General features: G+C 38.2%; 1 protein-coding gene across 5 annotated transcripts in view; it reads left to right on the top strand.

The window, feature by feature from the left end:
- Positions 1-13,220, top strand: part of LOC106883263 (fibroblast growth factor receptor substrate 2) — a 52,573-nt gene extending 39,353 nt beyond the window's left edge. For 2 of the 5 annotated variants that reach the window (XM_052965790.1, XM_052965791.1), the window contains exons 3-5: positions 1,269-1,425; positions 7,242-7,335; positions 10,961-13,220. In XM_052965790.1, the coding sequence (XP_052821750.1) occupies positions 11,001-12,335 (1,335 nt within the window). In that variant the 5' untranslated portion in view covers positions 1,269-1,425; positions 7,242-7,335; positions 10,961-11,000 and the 3' untranslated portion in view covers positions 12,336-13,220. Of the gene's footprint in view, positions 1-1,099; positions 1,187-1,264; positions 1,426-7,241; positions 7,336-10,960 lie in introns of those variants that run through there. The other 3 variants (XM_052965788.1, XM_052965789.1, XM_052965792.1) reach the window with 2 other exon arrangements.
- The last annotated feature ends 7,458 nt before the right edge of the window (positions 13,221-20,678 follow it).

Raw genomic sequence — 20,678 nt, 5'->3', positions numbered from 1 at the left:
CTAGGTAATGGAAGCTATCAACTACATCTAGTTTTTCTTCCTGGAATGTGGCAGAAGTTGTTTTCTGCACATTTTCAGTGTTTATTGCTCCTGAGCATCTGCCACATACAAAAACTAACTTCCCAGTTAGCCTTCCTTTGATATTGCTAAACAATTAGATTTTGAAAAAATTAAAAGCGAAGTTTTTTAAAAGAATATTTGCATAGTATTCAAATACAAGGGGCATTTTCCTTCTGTCTTCTATGCTGGCATGGGTTGGATGGTTCAACTGGGGTCTGGGGAGCCAGGAGGCCGCACCAGGCTCCAATCTGATCTGGCTGTGTTTCTGCAGCTGGATGCCCTTCCTAATGCCAATCACTCCAAGAGTGTTGTGGGTGCTTTTTATGTGCTAGCGGCACAGGAGCTAGTCAGGCGGTACTGGCATCGGCCATGTTTGGATGGTGCTTTTTACGTGCTACTGGCACAAGAGCCAGTTGAGGCAGGGAGGCTGACATTGATCATGTTCAGATGGTACTTTTTACATGCCACCAGTATGGGGAGCCATATATATATGTGTGTTTGTGTGTCTGTTTGTCCTCCCACCATCGCTTGACAACTGATGCTGGTGTGCTTATGTCCTTGTAACTTAGTGGTTTAGCAAAAGAGACAGATAGAATAAGTATTAGGCTTACAAAGAATAAGTCCTGGGGTTGATTTGTTTGATTAAAGGTGGTGCTCCAACATGGCCGCAGTGAAAATGACTGAAACGCATTAAAAGAAAAAAGAAGGAAAGAAAAATTCAGATGCTGTGAAAATGCTTTGTCCTATTTTGCTATCAAACTAATTTATATTTCATTTAAGGACCAACTTGTCCTATTTATCGTTATTATTCTTATTTCGCTTGTCTCTTGCTGCTTTCTTGTACTATTGTTGTTTAGAGGAACTGATTTCTAGAAATGTCACCAAAATTGTCTCTTGGAAAAAAAACAAAACAAAAAGGCACACACACACACACAAAAATAAAGGCAAAAATTTGTAAAATTGTTATATGAGGGAATATTTCAGATAGTATTTGGGTTTATTTTTCATTCTCTCTGCTGGGAAAGGTCATCTGCTTCGCTAGCTTTTTCAGCTCCTCCTCACAACATCAACTCAACTACTATTGCTAACAGTTTAATGGAGCAGGAAGTCATTAATACAGCAAATGGTTAGCTTTTTTTGTTGTCTTTTTTTTGGTTTAGTTTTGTTTGTTTCTTTTTATTATTATTTTTTCTTTTTTTGCCAGATAGACAGCAACAGAGGCCTTGCTTTTTAAGCGATGAGTCTCAGTGACCTTCAGCTAGTTATTTGGCAGTGTTGTTGTTGAACGGCGACGAACTTTCTCCACGATATTGCTGCTGTCGCTGCTGCTTCTGAAGTGATGTCGCTGCTACGTATGAACTCTGCGTAAGTAGAACCAAAATTCTTTAGGTTACATTGGATGTAAAAGCGGGGGAGATTCTATTTTGTTGCACGTTTAACCAGACAATGTAAACATTTCCATTATTTCACTACCGAGTAGTAGAGTGATGGATTTAAATGGAAGATTTCTCATACAAGAACCTGTATTCTTCTCCTGAGCTTCAGATGTGTGTGAAAAACTTTTGAAATATTTCTTGATATCAGTTTAAATGGATTATTCTATTGTAAATATTTGAAGTGTATTCTTTGCATAATAAGATACAAACATGTGGACAAATAGATTTTAAAGTTACATAAAATTTTTATATCTTCATAAATTTTGTGAATTGCAATTTTTGTTTTACTTTGATAATATTTTAGTTTTTTTTTTGTGTGTGTGTCAATTTAATGTGGAATTGATTGTCTTTTTGTTGAATTTTCTTTTATTAACATTCATCATTAAATGTATTCGAGATTATAAAGAGATAAGTTTGTAATATGAGCATTTAATGTGATACAAATGTGTGTGTGTGTGTACATCTGCCATTCTCACTAGCTGATGTTGGGATGATTTTTTTTGTCTCCTTCCTATAGATATTGTTTTTAAACACAGGATACCCAAAGATTTTATCTTAGAGGAAAATCACAGCAACTTGCCTGTCAACAGTGTATATACATTAAGTATGATACATAAATAGCTATTTTAATCTAATATTGTTTCAGTTGCATTCACCAGATTATACTCACACGCTTGCACATACACACATTATTGTCCTCAAGTATTTATCTTTCTTTGCCATGTTGGAGATACAGCGACACTGCTAACTTTTTAGGCTTGTTAAATTATCATCTGTTATTGGACATGTTTATTTTTTCTACCCCTATATTTTTATATTTTTCTTATTGTGTTAACAACATACACCTTTATATACCCCTAATAACATTTCACACTGTTTTTGTCTCAACCCCTTTCCTATAATTCTATAACATTAAGTCTTATAAATTCTGTCCTGTCTGTTTTGCTGTGTGATGCGTTGTCTTTTAACAACAGAAGTCTATCTCGATTTGTGTATCCCAGTAGTAACTTCTATTTACAACAGATGTATTTTAGATTGTGTGTGTCTAACACTTGTTTTGTAAGCAGTGGACTGATGCTGAAAATCCACCCACTGTTTCACTGCAAGATGTATGAACCACTTCTAACTTTATTTTTATCTCCTGTCATCCTATTAAAATGTTTATCAGCAGTTCTGCTGCAACTCTAAAGATTTCCTAGCCAGCCCTTCAATGAAAATATAGCAACCAGCGTATGAGAGGACTGAACTAGATTGTTAATAAGCCTTACTACTACTATTAGCCATAGTCGCTCTTCAATCTACCTGTGAAAATAACTCAAGTTGTTGTTATTGTTAAACCCCTGGTCAATCCTGATGAATAGTCATGTGATCAATGGCACTCCAGCCATGGTTATCCAATCTGTTTAGGTATATTCTTCTACTCTTTTACTTGTTTCAGATATTTGACTGCAGTCATGCTGGGGCACTGCCTTTAGTCGAATAAATTGATCCCAGGACTAATTCTTTGTAAGCCCAGTATTTATTCTATTGGTCTCTTTTGCTGAACCACTAAGTTACAAGGACATAAACACACCAATATCAGTTGTCAAGTGATTGTGGGGGTGACTGGACAAACACAGTCACACAGATACATACATATATATGTGTGTGTGTATATATATATATATATATATATATATATATATATATATATGATGGGCTTCTTTCAGTTTCTGCCTACCAAATCCACTCACAGGGCTTTGGTCGGCCTGAGGCTAGAGTAGGACATACTTGCCCAAGGTGCCACACAGTGTGACTGAACCCCAAACCATGTGGTTGGGAAGCAAGCTTCTTACCACACAGCCACTCCTGTGCCAAGGATTACATTAGCTATTGTAACCTTCCTTAGCTGTTTCGTTAAATTATTTCTGTTGAAACACACTGCCTTTGTTTCAATTAATTTTCGTAAATAACGAAGAATTTAGTAAAATAACTTTATTAATTAAGCTGGCAATTTGGAACATAAATTAATCAGAAATTTCGATGGAAGGTTTTAATTTAAATTACTCACTTTGGAAAAGTTTGTATCAGAACCAGTGGCAGTCTTAGGTGTGTTGGAATCAAGTGTTAACACACTTTTGGTACCATATTTCTGATGAAATTTTCTCCTTTTGTTTTAACTAATATTTAAAATAATTAAGAATTTAGCAAAATAGCTTTGTTGTTATTAAGATGGTGTTTGGAACATGAATTAACACGAAATTTTGGTGGATGGTTTTTCAGTTTGTTTCATTTTAATAGAGGAAGTTTGTATCATTGGAACCAGAAGCAGTCTCAGGTGGTTTGGTGTCAAAAGGGTTAAGCAAGTTGAGTGTGATTCGAAGATGGTTTTGTAGTTATTTCTAGGAAGTTATGTGATCACATAGAAGACACTTCATTATTTTGAAAATGTGTCAACTTTTTTTCATGTCCTGTTTGAATGGTTTGCTTTAGAAAGAAAATCCAGCTTCATCATTATCATCATTGGTTAACGTCCGCTTTCCATGCTCCCATGGATTTGACGGTTTGACTGAGGGCTGGCGAGCTAGAAGGCTGCACTAGTCTCCAATCTGATCTGGCAAAGTTTCTACAGCTGGATGCTCTTCCTAATGCCAACCACTCTGAGAGTGTAGTGGATGCTTTTACGTGCCACTGGCATGAGGGCCAGTCAGGCGGTACTGGCATCGGCCACGCTGAAAAGGTGCTTTTTACGTGCCACCTGCACAGGAGCCAGTCCGGCGGCACTGGTAATGACTACGCTCGAATGGTGCTTTTTTTATGTGCCACGGCACGGGAGCCAGTCTGATTTTTGTAAAGATGTTTATTGATGAATAACTGAAATAAAGGAAAGAAATTCGTTCTCCTCTGTTTTCTTTCTCACTCTCTAATTCATTCTCCTTTGTTTTCTACCTGGAGTATCCATGTATCTACTCTACAGCAAGACAACAGCATCTGTCCCCTCTATACTTTAAATCTCTCAGCTAGCACAGTCCCACATTCCTTCACTTCTACTCCCCTCTCCCAGTTGAGGGGTTATTGTCTTGCAGAGTACTTGGTGACCCTGTTAGTACTGATGCCACATAAAAAGCTCCCCGTACACTCTGCAAAGTGTTTGGCATTAGGAAGGGTATCCAGATGTAGAAACCATATCAAAACACTTGCCTAAGGAACCACATAGTGGGACTGAACTTGGAACCATGAGGCTGGAAAGCAAGCGTCTTACCACACAGCCACGCCTGCACCTATCCGTATGTGTTATTGTGTTCTTGCCTTGATGTTGTGTGAAAATTGTAAACAAGTGTCACCATCATGCAAGTATCCTTTCTTTTGAGTCTTGTGTGAAAACATGTCTGGTCATGGTGTAACATTACCTTATTTGGAAACATGTAAGGGTGGATACAGGAAATGGGGGGAAAGCAGGCTGTAGAAAATCTGTGTTCACAGATTCCATCTGATCCATGCAAGCATAGAAAAGTGGATGTTAAACATTGATGATAATGGTGTGTGATATGAAGTTTTCAGATTCTCAAAGACTGACTGGAATGAGAATTATACTCCATTTCGATAAGGCTCACTGTCCCAACCATTATAATTCATCCTATCAGGGTGGCTGAGGAGTCATCTTGTTTTCCTTCTTCTCTCCTCTCTGCAAGTAATACAAAAAGCAAAACAGGATTTTGAGTGAAATTTTAACAATTCAGACTTGGATACTTTCTCTTGCATTTATTGTCTCCATGACAATACAGGGTGCAGCAGAAGTAATTTGACAGATATTTGTCCTCATCTTGTTTGTTGTTAACAATGTTTCGGCTGGTGTACTCCCCAGCTTTCTTCAGCTTTCATCATAACATCGTGGGGTCAGTTACTTTTCTAGGAGTTGAGTTGTCTCCTTCAACAAGTCATTTCATTTCACATTGCTAGAGTCTGTTCAAGTGTAAACACTTGAGTACAGCTGGTGCTGTCCTCTCTCTCTTCTTCCGGCTGTCACATACTCGAGCTCTGTTGGGATGACAGTAGGAAGGTCAACAGAGTCATTATGTCTATTCATGACTACGTGGGTTTCTAAAACAATTAATCATAATGTGGTAGCTTGTACCACTTGTAACAGCTATGTATATGTGTGTGTGTATGAGATTGTAGTCATGGCCAATGCCAGTGTCACATAACTGGCCCATTTAAAAAAGCACCCTTCAATCATTAGGCAATATGCCATGTTTGTGAAAACCTGTTGAACCAAGTGAAATTGTAGTCCTGGCCAATGACAGTGCTGCCTGACTGGCACCTGTGCCGGTGGCATGTACAAAGCACCATTCGAGCGTGGCCAATGCCAGTGCTGCCTGACTGGCTTTCATGCTGGTGGAATATAAAAGCATCCACTATATTCTTGCTAAATCAGATTGGAGCCTGGTGCTGCCTCCTGGCTTGCCAGTTCTCAGTGAAAGCGGACATTAAACGACAATGATGATCATTCCACAGAATCCTCCAAAACTAGAGTCCAGTACCTAAGCATTGTCCAAGCCTAATTAGGTTATCTATGAAGAAAATCAAATAATACCAAAGTAAGCCGTCACCACAGATTTTGAATCCATGAACACTTTCCACTATACAAGAATGAAGGACAACCCAGAAGAATATGGCTAAAATATAAGAAATTCATGATCAAGCATAACATGTGCATACCCATCATCAGCTGCCCAAACAAATATCACTGTGGTTTTGACACTTGGGCCATACCATCATTATTACAGATGTTGTCATTCTGATTATTCTTGGGGTCTGTTTTCACATGTTTGCTTGAGTTGGATAGTTTTTTTTTCAGCACAGAATCTTTCCACTCATTGAAATTATTTGTCATCCTTTTTTATTCATTTTCCACCTTCTTCTTCATGAGTTTTGATCTCTTGCGATAAGTAAGTCTAAGCACTTTCCATCAGCAAACCTGTCTCAACAATCGTTAAAACATTTATTTACATATTTCTCAATGCTTCTACATTTATATTCTAAATGTAAACACTCACTCACCTGCTTGAGAGATTAAAGCCTTTCAATTTGATGGAAATGAAACAAAAGGTTACTCAGGTGCAATTGATAACACATCAATCGTGTTACAGAAGATGCATGGTTTGGGTCTTGCAAGGTAGCTTTCGGCCAGTTTTCTTCCAAGGAGTTTTTAACCTAATTTATTACAAACTACCATTAAAGTTGTATTTGCTTCAAGATACATTGTTAAATGACTTATTCTATATATTTCTCAACATGCCATATGCCCCTAGGCATATGGCGTAGTGGTTGAGAGCGCGGGCTACTAACCTCAAGATTCCGAGTTCAATTCCAAGCAGTGACCTGAATAATAATAATAATAATGATAATAATAATATTGAAAAATACCTTAGGAATGAGAACCCAGGTTCGAAATTTCCCCAAGGCACCTGATGAAGGCTGGAGGGTATATCAGCTGAAATGCTGTGTTAACAACAAACAAGATGACAAATATCCGTCAAATGTAAATAATGTATTTCATCTTTATTTTAAGTATGAATATTTAATATCTTGCTTGATAATAAAGCCTCTAATTGGGTGAAAGAGCAGGGCAGATAGTTATTTTGGTGTAGTTGTTAGCACACCTATCATTGATAGCAAGTCTACAGGTAACTTTTGGCCATATTTGCTTCAAGAGTCTCCATTTAATGACTGGATTAGTAATTCTTTGTTTTCTTTTTTATCAAGTGTTTGTCTAATGATAACTGAAAGCCTAAGGGAGATTCCACAGCTGCCATCCAAACATCCAAAGTGCCAGATGATGTGGTTATTTCAACATAAAGTGAGTACTACTAAACGTTTTTTAATGATCATTAAGTCATAGGAATGGTCCTTTTTTTCATGGAATAAGTGGTAAATAAAGAACAAAAATAACAGTTTAGTACCTATATTTTGATTGAGAAGAAGTTTGTTTCCTGACCGCGTAGTTTGGAGTTCAGTTCCACTGCATGGCACTTTGGGTAAGTGTCTTCTACTGTAGCCTTGGGCCAACCAAAGCCTTGTGAGTGCATTTGGTGGACTAAACCTGAAAGAAGCCCATCCTATATGTCATCATCATCATTTAATGTTCGCTTTTCCATGTTTGCTTGGGTCAGACAGAATTTGTTGAGGCAAATTTTTTTTATGGCTGGATGCCTTTCCTGTCATCAACCCTCACCTGTTTCCAAGTAAATTGATATTTTCCCATGATCAGATGGTGAGACAGGGCTTCCAGGGAAGACTGAAAACAACCGACGTTATTTTATGGTGTTGCTCATTTACAATCATCAGGTGATGCCAAGACAGGGATCACACACACACACACACACACACAGAGCAGGCTTCTTTCAGTTTCCATCTACTGAATCCACTCACAAGGCTTTGGTCGGCTGGAGGCTAAAGTAGAAGACACTTGTGCTAAGTGCTATGCAGCAGGACTGAACTCAGACCCATGATTGGGAAGCAAGCTTCTGATACACAATCCTCCCTCTGTGTGTGTGTGTGTGTGTTTGAGTGTGTGTCTCCTGGTCTTGGCATTGTGGGTTAGTTGTAAACGAGCATCTCCATCATTCAAACAGTGGTGTTTGTTTTTGCCATATTCACTAGTAACATGTCTGGCCAAGGGAAAAAAAAATACCCTGCTTGGAATCAGTAAGGTTTGGTGACAGGAAAGGCATCTGGCTGTAAAAAAAATCTTTCTCATGAAATTTCATCTGACCCATGCAAGATTAGAAAAGTAGACATTAAAACAATGATGATGATATATTTTCTGCTCACTTCTGTATCTAAGACTCACAGCTGGTTATGTCTACTGACTAAAGTGGTGTTGGTTTGTATTTAGTAACACTGAGTTCCTGGAAAACATACTTGGCTTTCAATGATGCTATCAACCCAACCCACTGTTATCCGAGCTGTAGAGTTTATTACGTCAGCTTGTTTAGCCCTAATAATTACCAACTTTAGAAGTACTTGACCCATATTTACCATGGGCCAGGGAAAAAATAAAGTTATTAGAAAGCCATTTCAATTTATTTCTTGTAGAAAATGGATATTTCCTTCACGGCAGTTCATGGCTCTCTCATTAATGAATAATTTTACTGATGAAAAGCCATGTAATTTATCGTCATCATTATCGTCATCACTATCATCCTTGTCATTGTTGTTGTTGTCATTATGTCCACTTTCCTATGTGGCTATGGATTGGACGGGACTGAGTCGGTTCCTTTCCGTGCCAAGACGTTTTTCTTGATGCCAACCATTAATGTTGTGATTTCTCTCTTTTGCTACAATTTATTAAGTCCTGTGTGGTTGAGAAGTTTGCTTCCCAACCATAGGGTTTCAGGTTCAGTCTCACTGTATGGCACCTTGGACATGTGTCTTCTAGTGGATCGATCAAAAGATCACCTGTATCGATCAAATGGATTTGGTAGCTAGAAACTGAAAGAAGCCCGTCATGTATGTATGTATATATATGTGCTAACGCGTGAAACTCTCGGTTCTTGAGTCACTCTGTTGCTTCTTCTAAATACTAATAATAGTAGTAATAACACACACACGCACGCACGCACACACGAATGTTTCTATATATTAGAGCGTGAGGTCTATAAATTCAGATAGTTTATTCATTGTCACAATAAGCGCTTACAGTTCTCTCCCCTGACATCGCTCCTCAATCAAGGGAGGTAATTTTAGATGATGCGTGGTTGCTGTTTTGTTGTTGGAGGAAAACGAAACCGAAAATTAGAAAATATAAGGGTGACTTAAAGAAATCTTATGGATTCTTGTCTCCGTAATTCGCAAATCTGTGAAAATAAGCCTTTATCTCTTGTGCAGACAATATTTTTGTCTGAAGCCTATTTTTACTTTGTTCTGAAGATAACGCTCTTATCATTTACTTAAATGATTGAAAATAAAACGTTTTGCCAAACCACAGAGAAGTAGATGTTAGTTCAGTCGAGTTGGTTTACTATTCAAATTTAAAACCAGATTTAGTTTAGCCTTTGATATTCATAAAAAAAAGTCATAGTTGAAAACTAGATTATGATATACGAATTAAATCTCTTAATTTATGCAACTGTGCCTTCCAGTTGTAGTAGCTGTACATATCCCTACAGTTAGGGTATCTATTATAAATTCTTATCAAATTACTCAATTTTTAAAAATTTCATTTTTATTTGCAATCTGGTTTGTTTTATTAATGTAATCTGGAAGAAATGGCTCTACCTATGGTCTCTATCGGCACTTGTACAAATGAGCTAAATTTATGAGTTTCTGTTTACTAAAACCAGTATATTCCTAACAGTGTTTTTTTTTTTTTTAAATATAAATATCGATGTTATTCCACATCTGACAAAATAGTTGTCAAAATATCGAGTAGGTTTAAAGCGTCAGCTCCCTTTATGTAAGCCGTACAGTTTCCTTTTGTGTAGTTCTACATTTCATGTTTTGCCTAATTCAAAATTAAAAAATTAAAAAACAGCCCACAGTCTATTTATCTTTGTTTAATTTTGTACACTGACCTACCTATAAAAATGTATCATTTAAAAAAGGAAAAAAAGGGGTCCCCTACCATACCAAAGTGAAATATTCAGAATTGTGTGATTGTTCGTCTGATGATATTTTGCTATTTATTTTGGAAAAGGATGACATATCATGGAAACAAATTCTAGAAAGAAACCTGTATTTAAAACGTGGTTTTTATTCTCCACTGTTGTTAATATCTATTTCTTTAAAAAATGAATGTAGCCATTATCTTTCAATTAAACTTCTGAATTTTGACTTTGTAATTATTCAACAGATATTTCTACTCCATTTCTTCACTTGTACTTTATTTATTAACCATATATATATATTTAATGAATATATATAATGAATATATATGATGAATAATATTATACTTTATTAATGTATATATATATATCATCATCATCATACATCCGTTGTCAATGCTGGCATGGGTTGGACAGTTTGACTGGGCTATAAATATATATATATATCATCATCATTGTCGTTTAAGTCCGCTTTCCATGCTGGCATGGGTTGGTGGGTTCGACTGAGGACTGGTGAGCCGGTAGGCTGCACCAGGCTCAACACAACAGAGTTTTTTGTTTTCATGTCTACCAAATCCACTCACAAGGCTTGATCGATCACCGGCTCTAATAGAAGACATTTGCCTAAGGTGCTATGCAATGAGACTGAACCTGGAACCATGTGGTTGGGAAGCAAACTTAAGCATACAGCCTTGCCTGTACCCACTTAATTCAAATTATATCTCTCTCATATTGTCTGGGTTTTTTTTGCTTTCTTTTCTCTCTCATATTGTCTGGGTTTTTTTTTGCTTTCTTTTTTTACTGATATTGCTGTAAAATATTTGAATATTTTTATCAAGCAATTGATTTATAATATTTTTCTCTTTCTTTTTTTTTCAGAACATTTGAGAAGGGCGGTGGGGGAGAAACATAAACCAATATGGGGTGTATATATTCTCGCAGAGATATAAACCCCACCAGACGTGTTTTCCGTGTCTACAATGTTGACGACAATGGACTTGAGCTGAATGCTGGCAAGATAGAAGTGGGGGAACAGGATTTGATCTTATACCAAAAAGGTAAAGAGACTGTTCGATGGCCAGTTCGTTGTCTGCGACGCTATGGCTGTGATGCAGAGCTCTTTTCATTTGAGAGTGGTCGACGTTGTCCTACGGGGCCTGCTATATTTGCTTTCAAATGTCAGCATGCTGAAGAGTTGTTCAATTTGGTTCAGGAATGTATTCAGCGAGCTGGGCAAGAGGAACGTGCCAACCAGAGCCACCTTGGCAGTACCAACCGACTTCATAGTCGTCCAAATTCCATGATTGAAAATCCCGATCATAACGGAATGATGATATCCAATCGTTTGCCTCAGAATGGTTTGATGCGTTGCAACAATGGTATGCGTCTTTATGTAAATGGTTCCACTGTCGCAGACAGCACTAGTCACGACTATATCAATGCCATGCCTCAGATGCATTCTGGACTTACGGACAGTACAACGCCTCTTTTGGACATGGACGTTTGTGTCATTCTACAAGATTCTGCTGTAAATTATGCTGTCTTGGATTTACCCAAGAGTACGGAGAATCTTTGTGATGAAAGCATTGATTCTCAACCGGACATGATTACCGATGGCAATGGTAATTATGCCGATCCTGAAGTGTTCACAGATGTGGCTGGAGACCAGTCCGGCAATCCAAACTACATCAATGTAACTGCAGACTGTAACGGAGACGTTGAGGGTTTGAATCTAAATACACTGAACGCTGGTGACTGTAATTATGCTAACGTATCAATTCAGAACAGCCCCGTGTTGCCCCTGTCAACAGTTGCCTCTGCAGCAGCTTCCCCTTGTTTGTCCACTCCCAGTAACAGCCAGCAAGCTTCACTGCATCAAGTTCAAATGAAACAAACTGGGCAACCACAGCAACAACAAGTACCACACTGCTTGGTGCAAGCTCAGCCTTTCCATCCCCTACCACCCCCTCCGCCAGTCCCCCAGGCCAGCAACGAGGGCCGCAAAGTAACATATATACAACTGGATTTAAATCGGAGTTCCGATAACCTGTCTAGTGGTGGTTGTGTGTCACCAACGTCACCTTTAGGTTTCTCGTCTTTCCCTGAATCTCCAGGCAAACGTACTGAGAGTTACGCTGAAATAGATTTTAATAAAACTGCTGCATTATCGAGTTCTGCCAAAAGTTCGAATGAAAATGACTTAGGACTGCGGAAAACCCGCCATAATAGTACTATTAGTGATTTTGGTAACTGAAACTTTATTTTCAGTGCTAAATTCACTTCTGTTGTTGAGCCATTTTGGTTACAAAAATATATAAATATATACATATATATATATATAAATAAAAGAAAAGGAAAACAAATGAAAACAAAACAAAAAAAAAACAAGCTGAATTCCTCTATAAATTTTAATTACAAAAAGAAATTAATTCTATTCCTGATATGAGCCAGTATTATTGATTGCTTCCATTTGAATTATTTTACTTAGAATGGGTCGGAAATAGATCCAACAGTCAGAAGAAGCAATCACTGCTCTAATGAGAAGTGGTGATAATGACTTACCAAATTGGTACTTTAATTAGTTGTTTTTGTTAATTTTGAAATTATTATTATTATTAATTGGCTGAAATTACAGAGTGACTCAAGGCTGAGAGTTTCGTGCATTGGCTCTTAGCAAACTTTGGTAAATGCCAATACGCAAAATTCTTAGTCTTTGAGTCATTTTGTGACTTCTGCTGATTAATAATAAAAAAAAGTATATTTACTCATGTTTTAAGTTTTATTTTCCTGTTTGTATTGCCAAAACTATTATTATTATTATTATTATTATTATTATTATTATTATTGTCATTATTGTTTTTTATTACTAGGGCAGTTGATGACAGAGTCAGTAGAATGTCAAAACAAAATATCTTGTGGTATTCATTTAAGTCCCTTTACGTTCTGAGTTCAAATCCTACTAGGATCAACTTTACCTTTCATCTGTGTGAAGTTGATAAAATAAAGTACCAGTCATATACTGGGATTGATATAATCAACTATACCCACCTCCTCATTTATTTGTGGCCCTGTGCCTCTGTCAGATATCACAATTATTATTATTTAATGACTATAAAGTGTTCAATACCCACCTATAAAAGTTACTCTCTGACTTTTTATTACTAAAACAAATTGAAGATGAAATGTTTTTCCTTTTGTTGTTTTTTGTTTAGTTTTTTTAAAATATATTTTTGTTTATGTTCTTGTCAAATCGGAATGGTGACAATATCGAAGCAAATTGAATAAGACAGAACCAAATTTCATTTGAATTAAAAATATGAAATTATGATATAAACATATATGTCTCATTGAACGATCAGAAGCTCTATTCTACATATATTGTATTAAAATCACAATATACTTCAGAGCTGGGCACAACCGGATTGCCCCGGAAGTGACTGCAAAAATAACAGATATGTATTTCATCATTGTTGCAGCTTGTCAGTGTCATGCACTTGTGTCACTTCCAAAACTAGGTTGGATTGGCTAGTCTGGAGTATATAGGGACCCTAACCCTAACCCTAAGAAGCATCATAACAAATCAGTGTATAGTTTAAACATAACTATACACTGGTTTGTTATGATGCTTCTTAGGCTGAATAAAATAGAAATTATGCACCAGAAGCAAGCAGCTCTAAAGATCCTTTTATAGAAGTATTGTAACTTGGGAAAGCAAAGAAAATTCTTTGCATATATGTCACGGAAGAGCCATTTTGGTATTTAAAACACAAAAACCAATATTTTTTTTTTTCCTGACATGTCGAAATTTTCGCCACATTTCTGCAACATGGTCATTGATATTATTCCACTACAACTATGTCAGTGACCAACTTGCACCTCATCGTCATCTTCATCAGCATTTGATGTTCACTTTTCCAAACTTGCATGTGTTTGATGGAATTTGTTGCGGCAAATTTTATACAGCTGGATGCCCTTTCTGTCACCAACCTTCGCTTTTTTCTAAGGAAATTAGTATTTCCCCGTACCTAGACATGCTTTCATAGAAGACTGGAAACAAACAACTTTGCTTGTATGGTGATGCTCATTTACAGCCATCACATGATGTCTAGATAAAGGCACACACACACACACACACACACACACACATATTATGGGCTTCTTTCAGTTTCCATCTACCAAATCAACTCGCAAGGCTTTAGTCAGCCTGTGACTATAGCAGAAGACACTTGCCCAAAGTGCTGTGCAGTGGGACTGAACCCAAGATCACATGGTTGGGAAGCAAACTTCTTAGCACACATCCATGACTGCACAATGAAAATCTTGTAAACGAATTTCTGAGTGTTTTTAAGCAACTAAAGTTGTGCTTCTTCTATGCAATTGCTTCAGTTTCAAATGAGATCAAGTTAATTATTAGACAAATACAAGTCAGAAAGGAAATTAAAACAACTAATTAGTACAAATTTTATTTAAAGCCTTCTGTTTACTGTTGGCATCAAGCCAGTAAGTCGTTTACCTTAATCAGTGGTCTACATAATTAGATGATATGTAAGAGCCATCTCTATTTATATTTCAAGTCCATTATTTTTTTAGCATCATCATCTTCAGTTAATCTGTTTTCCATGCTGGCATATGTTGGATGATGTGACAGGAGTGGGAAAGCCAGAGAGGCGCACCGGGCCCCAGTTGTCTGTTTTGATAAGGTTTCTATGGCTGGATGCCCTTCCTAGTGCCAACCAGTTTACTACTGTGTGTACTGGGTGCTCTTTATGTAGCACCATCATGGGTGTTTTTTACATGGTGCCAACCTGTTAATAATAGCAAGCTGGCAGAATTGTGAGCGCATCAGATAAAACATTTGGCAGCATTTCTTTCAGCTCTGAATGTTCTGAATTCAAATCCATTGCAGCTGACTTTATTTTTCATCCTTATGGGGTTAATAAAATAAAGTACAAGTAGTGGGGTTGAAGTAATCGACTTGCCCACTCCCCTCAAAATTGCTGGCCCTGTGCTAAAATTAGAATTATTTTTATGTATTTGTTGGAGTTACACTTTGGTGCAAGTTTATGACCCCTTATCTTTGCATTCTACAATGATTGTTGCAAAAAATAGAAACCCCCATCTTCTACCCTTTTACTTGTTTCAGTCATTTGACTGTGGCCATGCTGGAGCACCGCCTGTAGTCGAGCAAATCGACCCCAGGACTTATTCTTTGTAAGCCTAGTCCTTATTCTATCAGTCTCTTTTGCTGAACTGCTAAGTTACGGGGACGTAAACACACCAGCATCAGTTGTCAAGTGATGTTGGGGGGACAAACACAGACACACACACAAATACATATATATATATATATATATATATATATATATATATATACATACATATATACGACGGGCTTCTTTCAGTTTCCGTCTACCAAATCCACTCACAAGGCTTTGGTCAGCCCGAGGCTATAGTAGAAGACACTTGCCCAAGGTGCCACACAGTGGGACTGAACCCGGAACCATGTGGCTGGTAAGCAAGTTACTTACCACAAAGCCACTCCTGCGCCTACTTACCTCTGTTTATTTATGAATCTAACATTCTTTCTTTTCCTACTCTGGTCTCTCTTTCTATGTTCCATTCTCTTAATGTCTATTTTACTTACCAGGGGGAAATTGTTTTAAAACTATTCAATGATCATATTTTCCAATGAAATACCACTGTCCTTGTGTTTCAGTTAATTTTGAAAACATTTACAGCTATACTTTGAACTATTTGATGTTTTGTTTGTGACATATTTTTGTAGAAAGAGAAGAAAAAGAAATTGAATGTAAAAAAAGATCAAATTATCAAGAAAAGCCTAATGAAACAAAGAAAAAGAAGAAAAAAACGGGGGGATTACAGTAATCCCTTGCCATATCGCAATTCACCTATCGCAGTTTATTATTTAAGCTTATGTCGATTCCTCCATGGAGTTGTTTTTCATTTAAAATCATCATCATCATCATCATCATCGTCATTTAACGTCCGCTTTCCATGCTGGCATGGGTTGGATGATTTGACTGAGGACTGGTGAATCAGGTGGCTACACCAGGCTCTAATCTGATTTGGCAGAGTTTCTACAGCTGGATGCCCTTCCTAACGCCAACCACTCCGAGAGTGTAGTGGGTGCTTTTACGTGCCACCGGCACGAAGGACAGTCTGGCGGTACTGGCAACGGCCATATATACAAATTATAAAAATAAAACAAATATGCAGTACAGTACAGTTTCTACTTCGTGAATTTTCACCTATCACGGGGGGTTTTGGAACATAACCCCTGCGATAGTCAAGGGATTACTGTAAGTAGCAGATGATGTCGGCGGGAGTAACGGCTTGTAATCCCAGAACGAATGGCATGTTTGGCTGCGTCTCGTGGACATGATTGCAAAGGTGTTGCCACAGAGAATAGTCAGTGACACTTGCAGCAGCTGTCCCACCTTGTGGGACTCATGGGATTTAATAAAACAACTAACTTTTCTCAATGCTTGGGACATTACACAAGCTGTTATTTGAAACACAACATTACAAAAGCTGGCGTTTGAGACAAAATAGATGGTTTTTATTTAAATATGAAATGTTTTTAAACTTCTTCCTCAAAGTACTGGAGGTGGTGGTCTGATGTGGAGTGGTATTAAAAAGATTAGGGTGGCACTGTATTTTCGCTATTGCATGATTCCAGGTTCATATCTGCCTCATGGCACTTTGAGTAAATGCCTTTTTCCATATCTTTGGGTTAACCAAAACCTTGTGTGTAAAATTTGGTTGACTCTATCCCTAGAACACTTCCGTGGTTTAGAAGACGTTACTTCCTTATCTTTGATGTTGTAATATCTTTTGTAAAAGATTTAGCAACATCAGCAACTCCCCAACGGCTTCTACAGCAGCAGGGTCGACAGTACCAATAGCAGCAGCAGCAGCAGCAGAGACACGAACAGAACCGGCGGCAGCACCGTCGCCAGCGCTAACATCAATGACATCAGCGACAGTATCCGTAACGGAAATAGCAGCAGAGCCATCGCCAGTGTTAGCTATAGCAGCAGTGACAGCGCCTCCACCAACGACGATGACCATAAGAACAGCAGCACCATTACCAACACCAGTAGTAACGGCACCAACACCATCTCCATCTCCACCTCTAGTGGCACCAACAGCACCAGTACCATCAACAGCGGTAGCAGCAACACCACCAACACCCGAGAACGGAGATACATCGGTTGCTCCAGTAACACATTCAAGCAACGCCTCTCCGACCACAGATCCTCCTTCAGGATAACGAAAAGGAAATACATTGCATCATTAGCCAGCCATGTATGGCAGCTGAAGGATGACGGGATTCCACATACAATATCGTGGAGAATCCTAGAAAATCTAGGCGCCTACATAAACGGGATCAAGCGTTGTAAACTGTGCGTAGCGGAATGGGCGAGGATACTAAAGGACTCCCTCGACTCAGCGAACATCCTTAACTCCAGAACGAAGGTTTTCGGACCGTGCTTGCCTTTCAGGAAATTCCTGCTGGCCTATTGGAATTCACAAGATAACAGGGTCACTTACGATCGATAGCCAAAGGGAGCCAATTCCCTGTTATTGTCATTGAGTAGTAAGGTCCTTTCCTTCTCCACATTCTAGAAAGGCCGCTCACTAGAGACACCATAAGCCAACAGGTTTGGGATCTGATGACACACCGTAAAGCTGAGTGCTTTATGGACGCGAGACCCAGGGTAATCCTATAAACCGATCTTATCTAACTTTATTTATATAATTTACTGCTCTATAACTTAGAGTTTGCTTCTTTTTCGGATTTATGCTTTACTGACGATATATCCATCCATCTATTCGCAATTTTGTAACCGAAAGGTAACAAGTATAGTCGTTGTTACTAAAGTGACGGCAGAGGATGCTAGAAATAAGTCAAAATAACTCTTAGCCACGTGAGAGCACGTATTTAATGACTATCCTCCCTTGTCGGCCGTTAGAAAAGTGCTCTCATGTAGCTAAGAGTTGTTCTGACTCTTATTTCTAGCAACGCTAGTGCACACTAGCACTCTCCGTCACTTTAGTGACGACTATATATATGTTGATCCAAAGTCAGTGACCAGCTATGGCGAAACCGGTATGGCTTTCTATAATGACTCATAATAATGATTTTTATACTTCTTAATTCCGCCTCTTGTTTGTATATATCTTTGTTTTTTTTAAAGCTATTACTTTTATACCTAAGTTGCATTTTCCTTGTTTCTTTTTACTTTTCACCTAATTATACCGCGTGTAGTCTTTTTTCTTTGAAACCTGTTTCTATTTGTGTGTGTGTGTGTGTATATATATATATATATATATATGGTTTGTGTATTCGCGTAAGATGGAGCTGGGCTATGGCCTTTGCAGTTCATTTATGACAGGTGAAGTCAATGATCAGGAGGGAAGGAGAGGGTGACGGTGGAGAAGGGTGAAAGATGGTTAGAGATGGGGTAGAGGTGGATGGAGTGGGGGTGAACAAGGATGGAGGCGGAGATGTTGGTAAATATCAGTATGGAGGAGTGAGGTGAGAGAGATAGAAGAGGCACAGAACGGAGGAGTGACAAACTGCGGCACAAGAGGTGTGGAGAGCATCATCGTCATAAATCTATCGATAGATCTGAAAATAAATGATGTGATGAGTGGAGGAGAGGAGAGGATGATGAACAGTTGCAGAGATGGAGGTCAGAGGTACTTGGTGGTGGTGGGGCACAAAGGTGGGAGGAGTCATTGATGACGGATATGAGAGAGTGTCGAGAATGATATCAGATAGAATAAGTATTAAAAATGAAGTATGGCAGACCTAAATGCCCCAAGAATTTAACCAAAACGTAAAAGGAAACACTAATGAGCACAGATGTGCTTGCCCCTTCTCTGAAAAGGCTATAGAATCCATTTCCACAAGAGCACCAACCTTAAAGATACACATTTCCCATAGACTCTTTTTCAGAAAGCTTTCGCCGACTTGCAGCAAGACCAACTCCAGAGATGATGTTTTTGATACTAAGGGACATAACTTAATCCCTGCTCGATTCGTTTCATCATCTTTTTCCCAACAACCACAAACCGGATGTGCCTGTTCACCTCCAACAGTAGAGAGTAGTCGCCATATTTCATTCCATAACGGCTACCTCTGAAGAGCGCAGGGTTACATAATCGGACTTTTACATAACATTCCGTTGAATCTCTGGTGCAAAACCGATTGGTAAGATTGACTGTAATGGATATATAATACTGTACACTTCGATTAATATATACAGAGTGATTCAAAAGTCTCAATACATAGGAAAAATGTATTTTTTTATAAGAAACAGTTCATAAGATTCCCTGATCTGACCCCTCTTGATTCCTATCTTTGGGGGCATTTGAAAGGCATGGTGTATCGCGGAAAGATAAAAGACATAAATCATTTGAAGGAACGCATCACCAACTCCTTTGCACAGGTATCACCAGATGTGCTGTTACAAGTTCACAATGAATGGGGTAGACGTATTGTAATGTGTATTCAAAACAATGGTAACCATATAGAGCCTGTTAAATAAAAAGAAAAACTTCTTATAAACCGTTTCTTATAAAAAGATAAATTGTTCCTATGTATGGCGACTTTTGAATCACCCTGTATATGGGTGTGTGTTTGTGTGTATATATATATATATATCGACATGCAAATTTGTTCTCACGTTTAAAACTTTCGCTTCTCTCTGTTATTAGTGTAGGTTGTTTATTATTTCACATCAGGCGCTAGTTATCCATAGTTACGTCTGACACTGTTCTCTGCTAATCACAAAGTTGTTACCCAAGAGGAATAGCTAAATTCGTTTATATCTTCATTCCTCATTTAAATGGACACACGAGAAACGCGAGACATCATACCGATCTCTAATATAAATAATACTGTAAACTACCTTGGCACAGCAGTAGGTAGCACATTAGTCTCAGAGTCTAAACATTACAGTAAAAAATAATCGAAAGCCGAAAAGAGGTCACAGGTACAGTCCGCCCTCAAATTATTCTCCGTTATTGCGCAATAAACTATTTCTGTGGCAGGTGATGGTGCGAAGCATAAATAATTATTTTATGCATCAATAACAGACGCAAAATAGTTTCTTTAAAGCTGATGCATCTACTTGCGTTTATCACGGGTATTTAGTTTAAAAAAAAAAAAGCTACCTTGTTAAATGAGTCAGTGATTAATGAATGTGGCTGTGTGGTAAGAAGCTCGCTTCCCAACCACATGGTTCCGGGTTCAGTCTCACTGTGTGGCATCTTAGGCAAGTGTCTTCTACTATTATACCCTTGGGCCAACCAAAGTCTTGTGAGTGGATTTGGTAGACGGAAACTGAAAGTAGCCCGTCGTATATATTGTTACGAAGGGGAAATCATCATCATCATCATCATCATCGTTTAACGTCCGCTTTCCATGCTAGCATGGGTTGGACGATTTGACTGAGGACTGGTGAAACCGGATGGCAACACCAGGCTCCAGTCTGATTTGGCAGAGTTTCTACAGCTGGATGCCCTTCCTAACGCCAACCACTCAGAGAGTGTAGTGGGTGCTTTT

This window comes from Octopus bimaculoides, chromosome 2, assembly GCF_001194135.2.
Source record: "Octopus bimaculoides isolate UCB-OBI-ISO-001 chromosome 2, ASM119413v2, whole genome shotgun sequence".
NCBI lineage: Eukaryota > Metazoa > Mollusca > Cephalopoda > Octopoda > Octopodidae > Octopus > Octopus bimaculoides.
The sequence above is the reverse complement of the archived record's forward strand: the minus strand, read 5'-3'. Positions and strand labels throughout refer to the sequence as shown.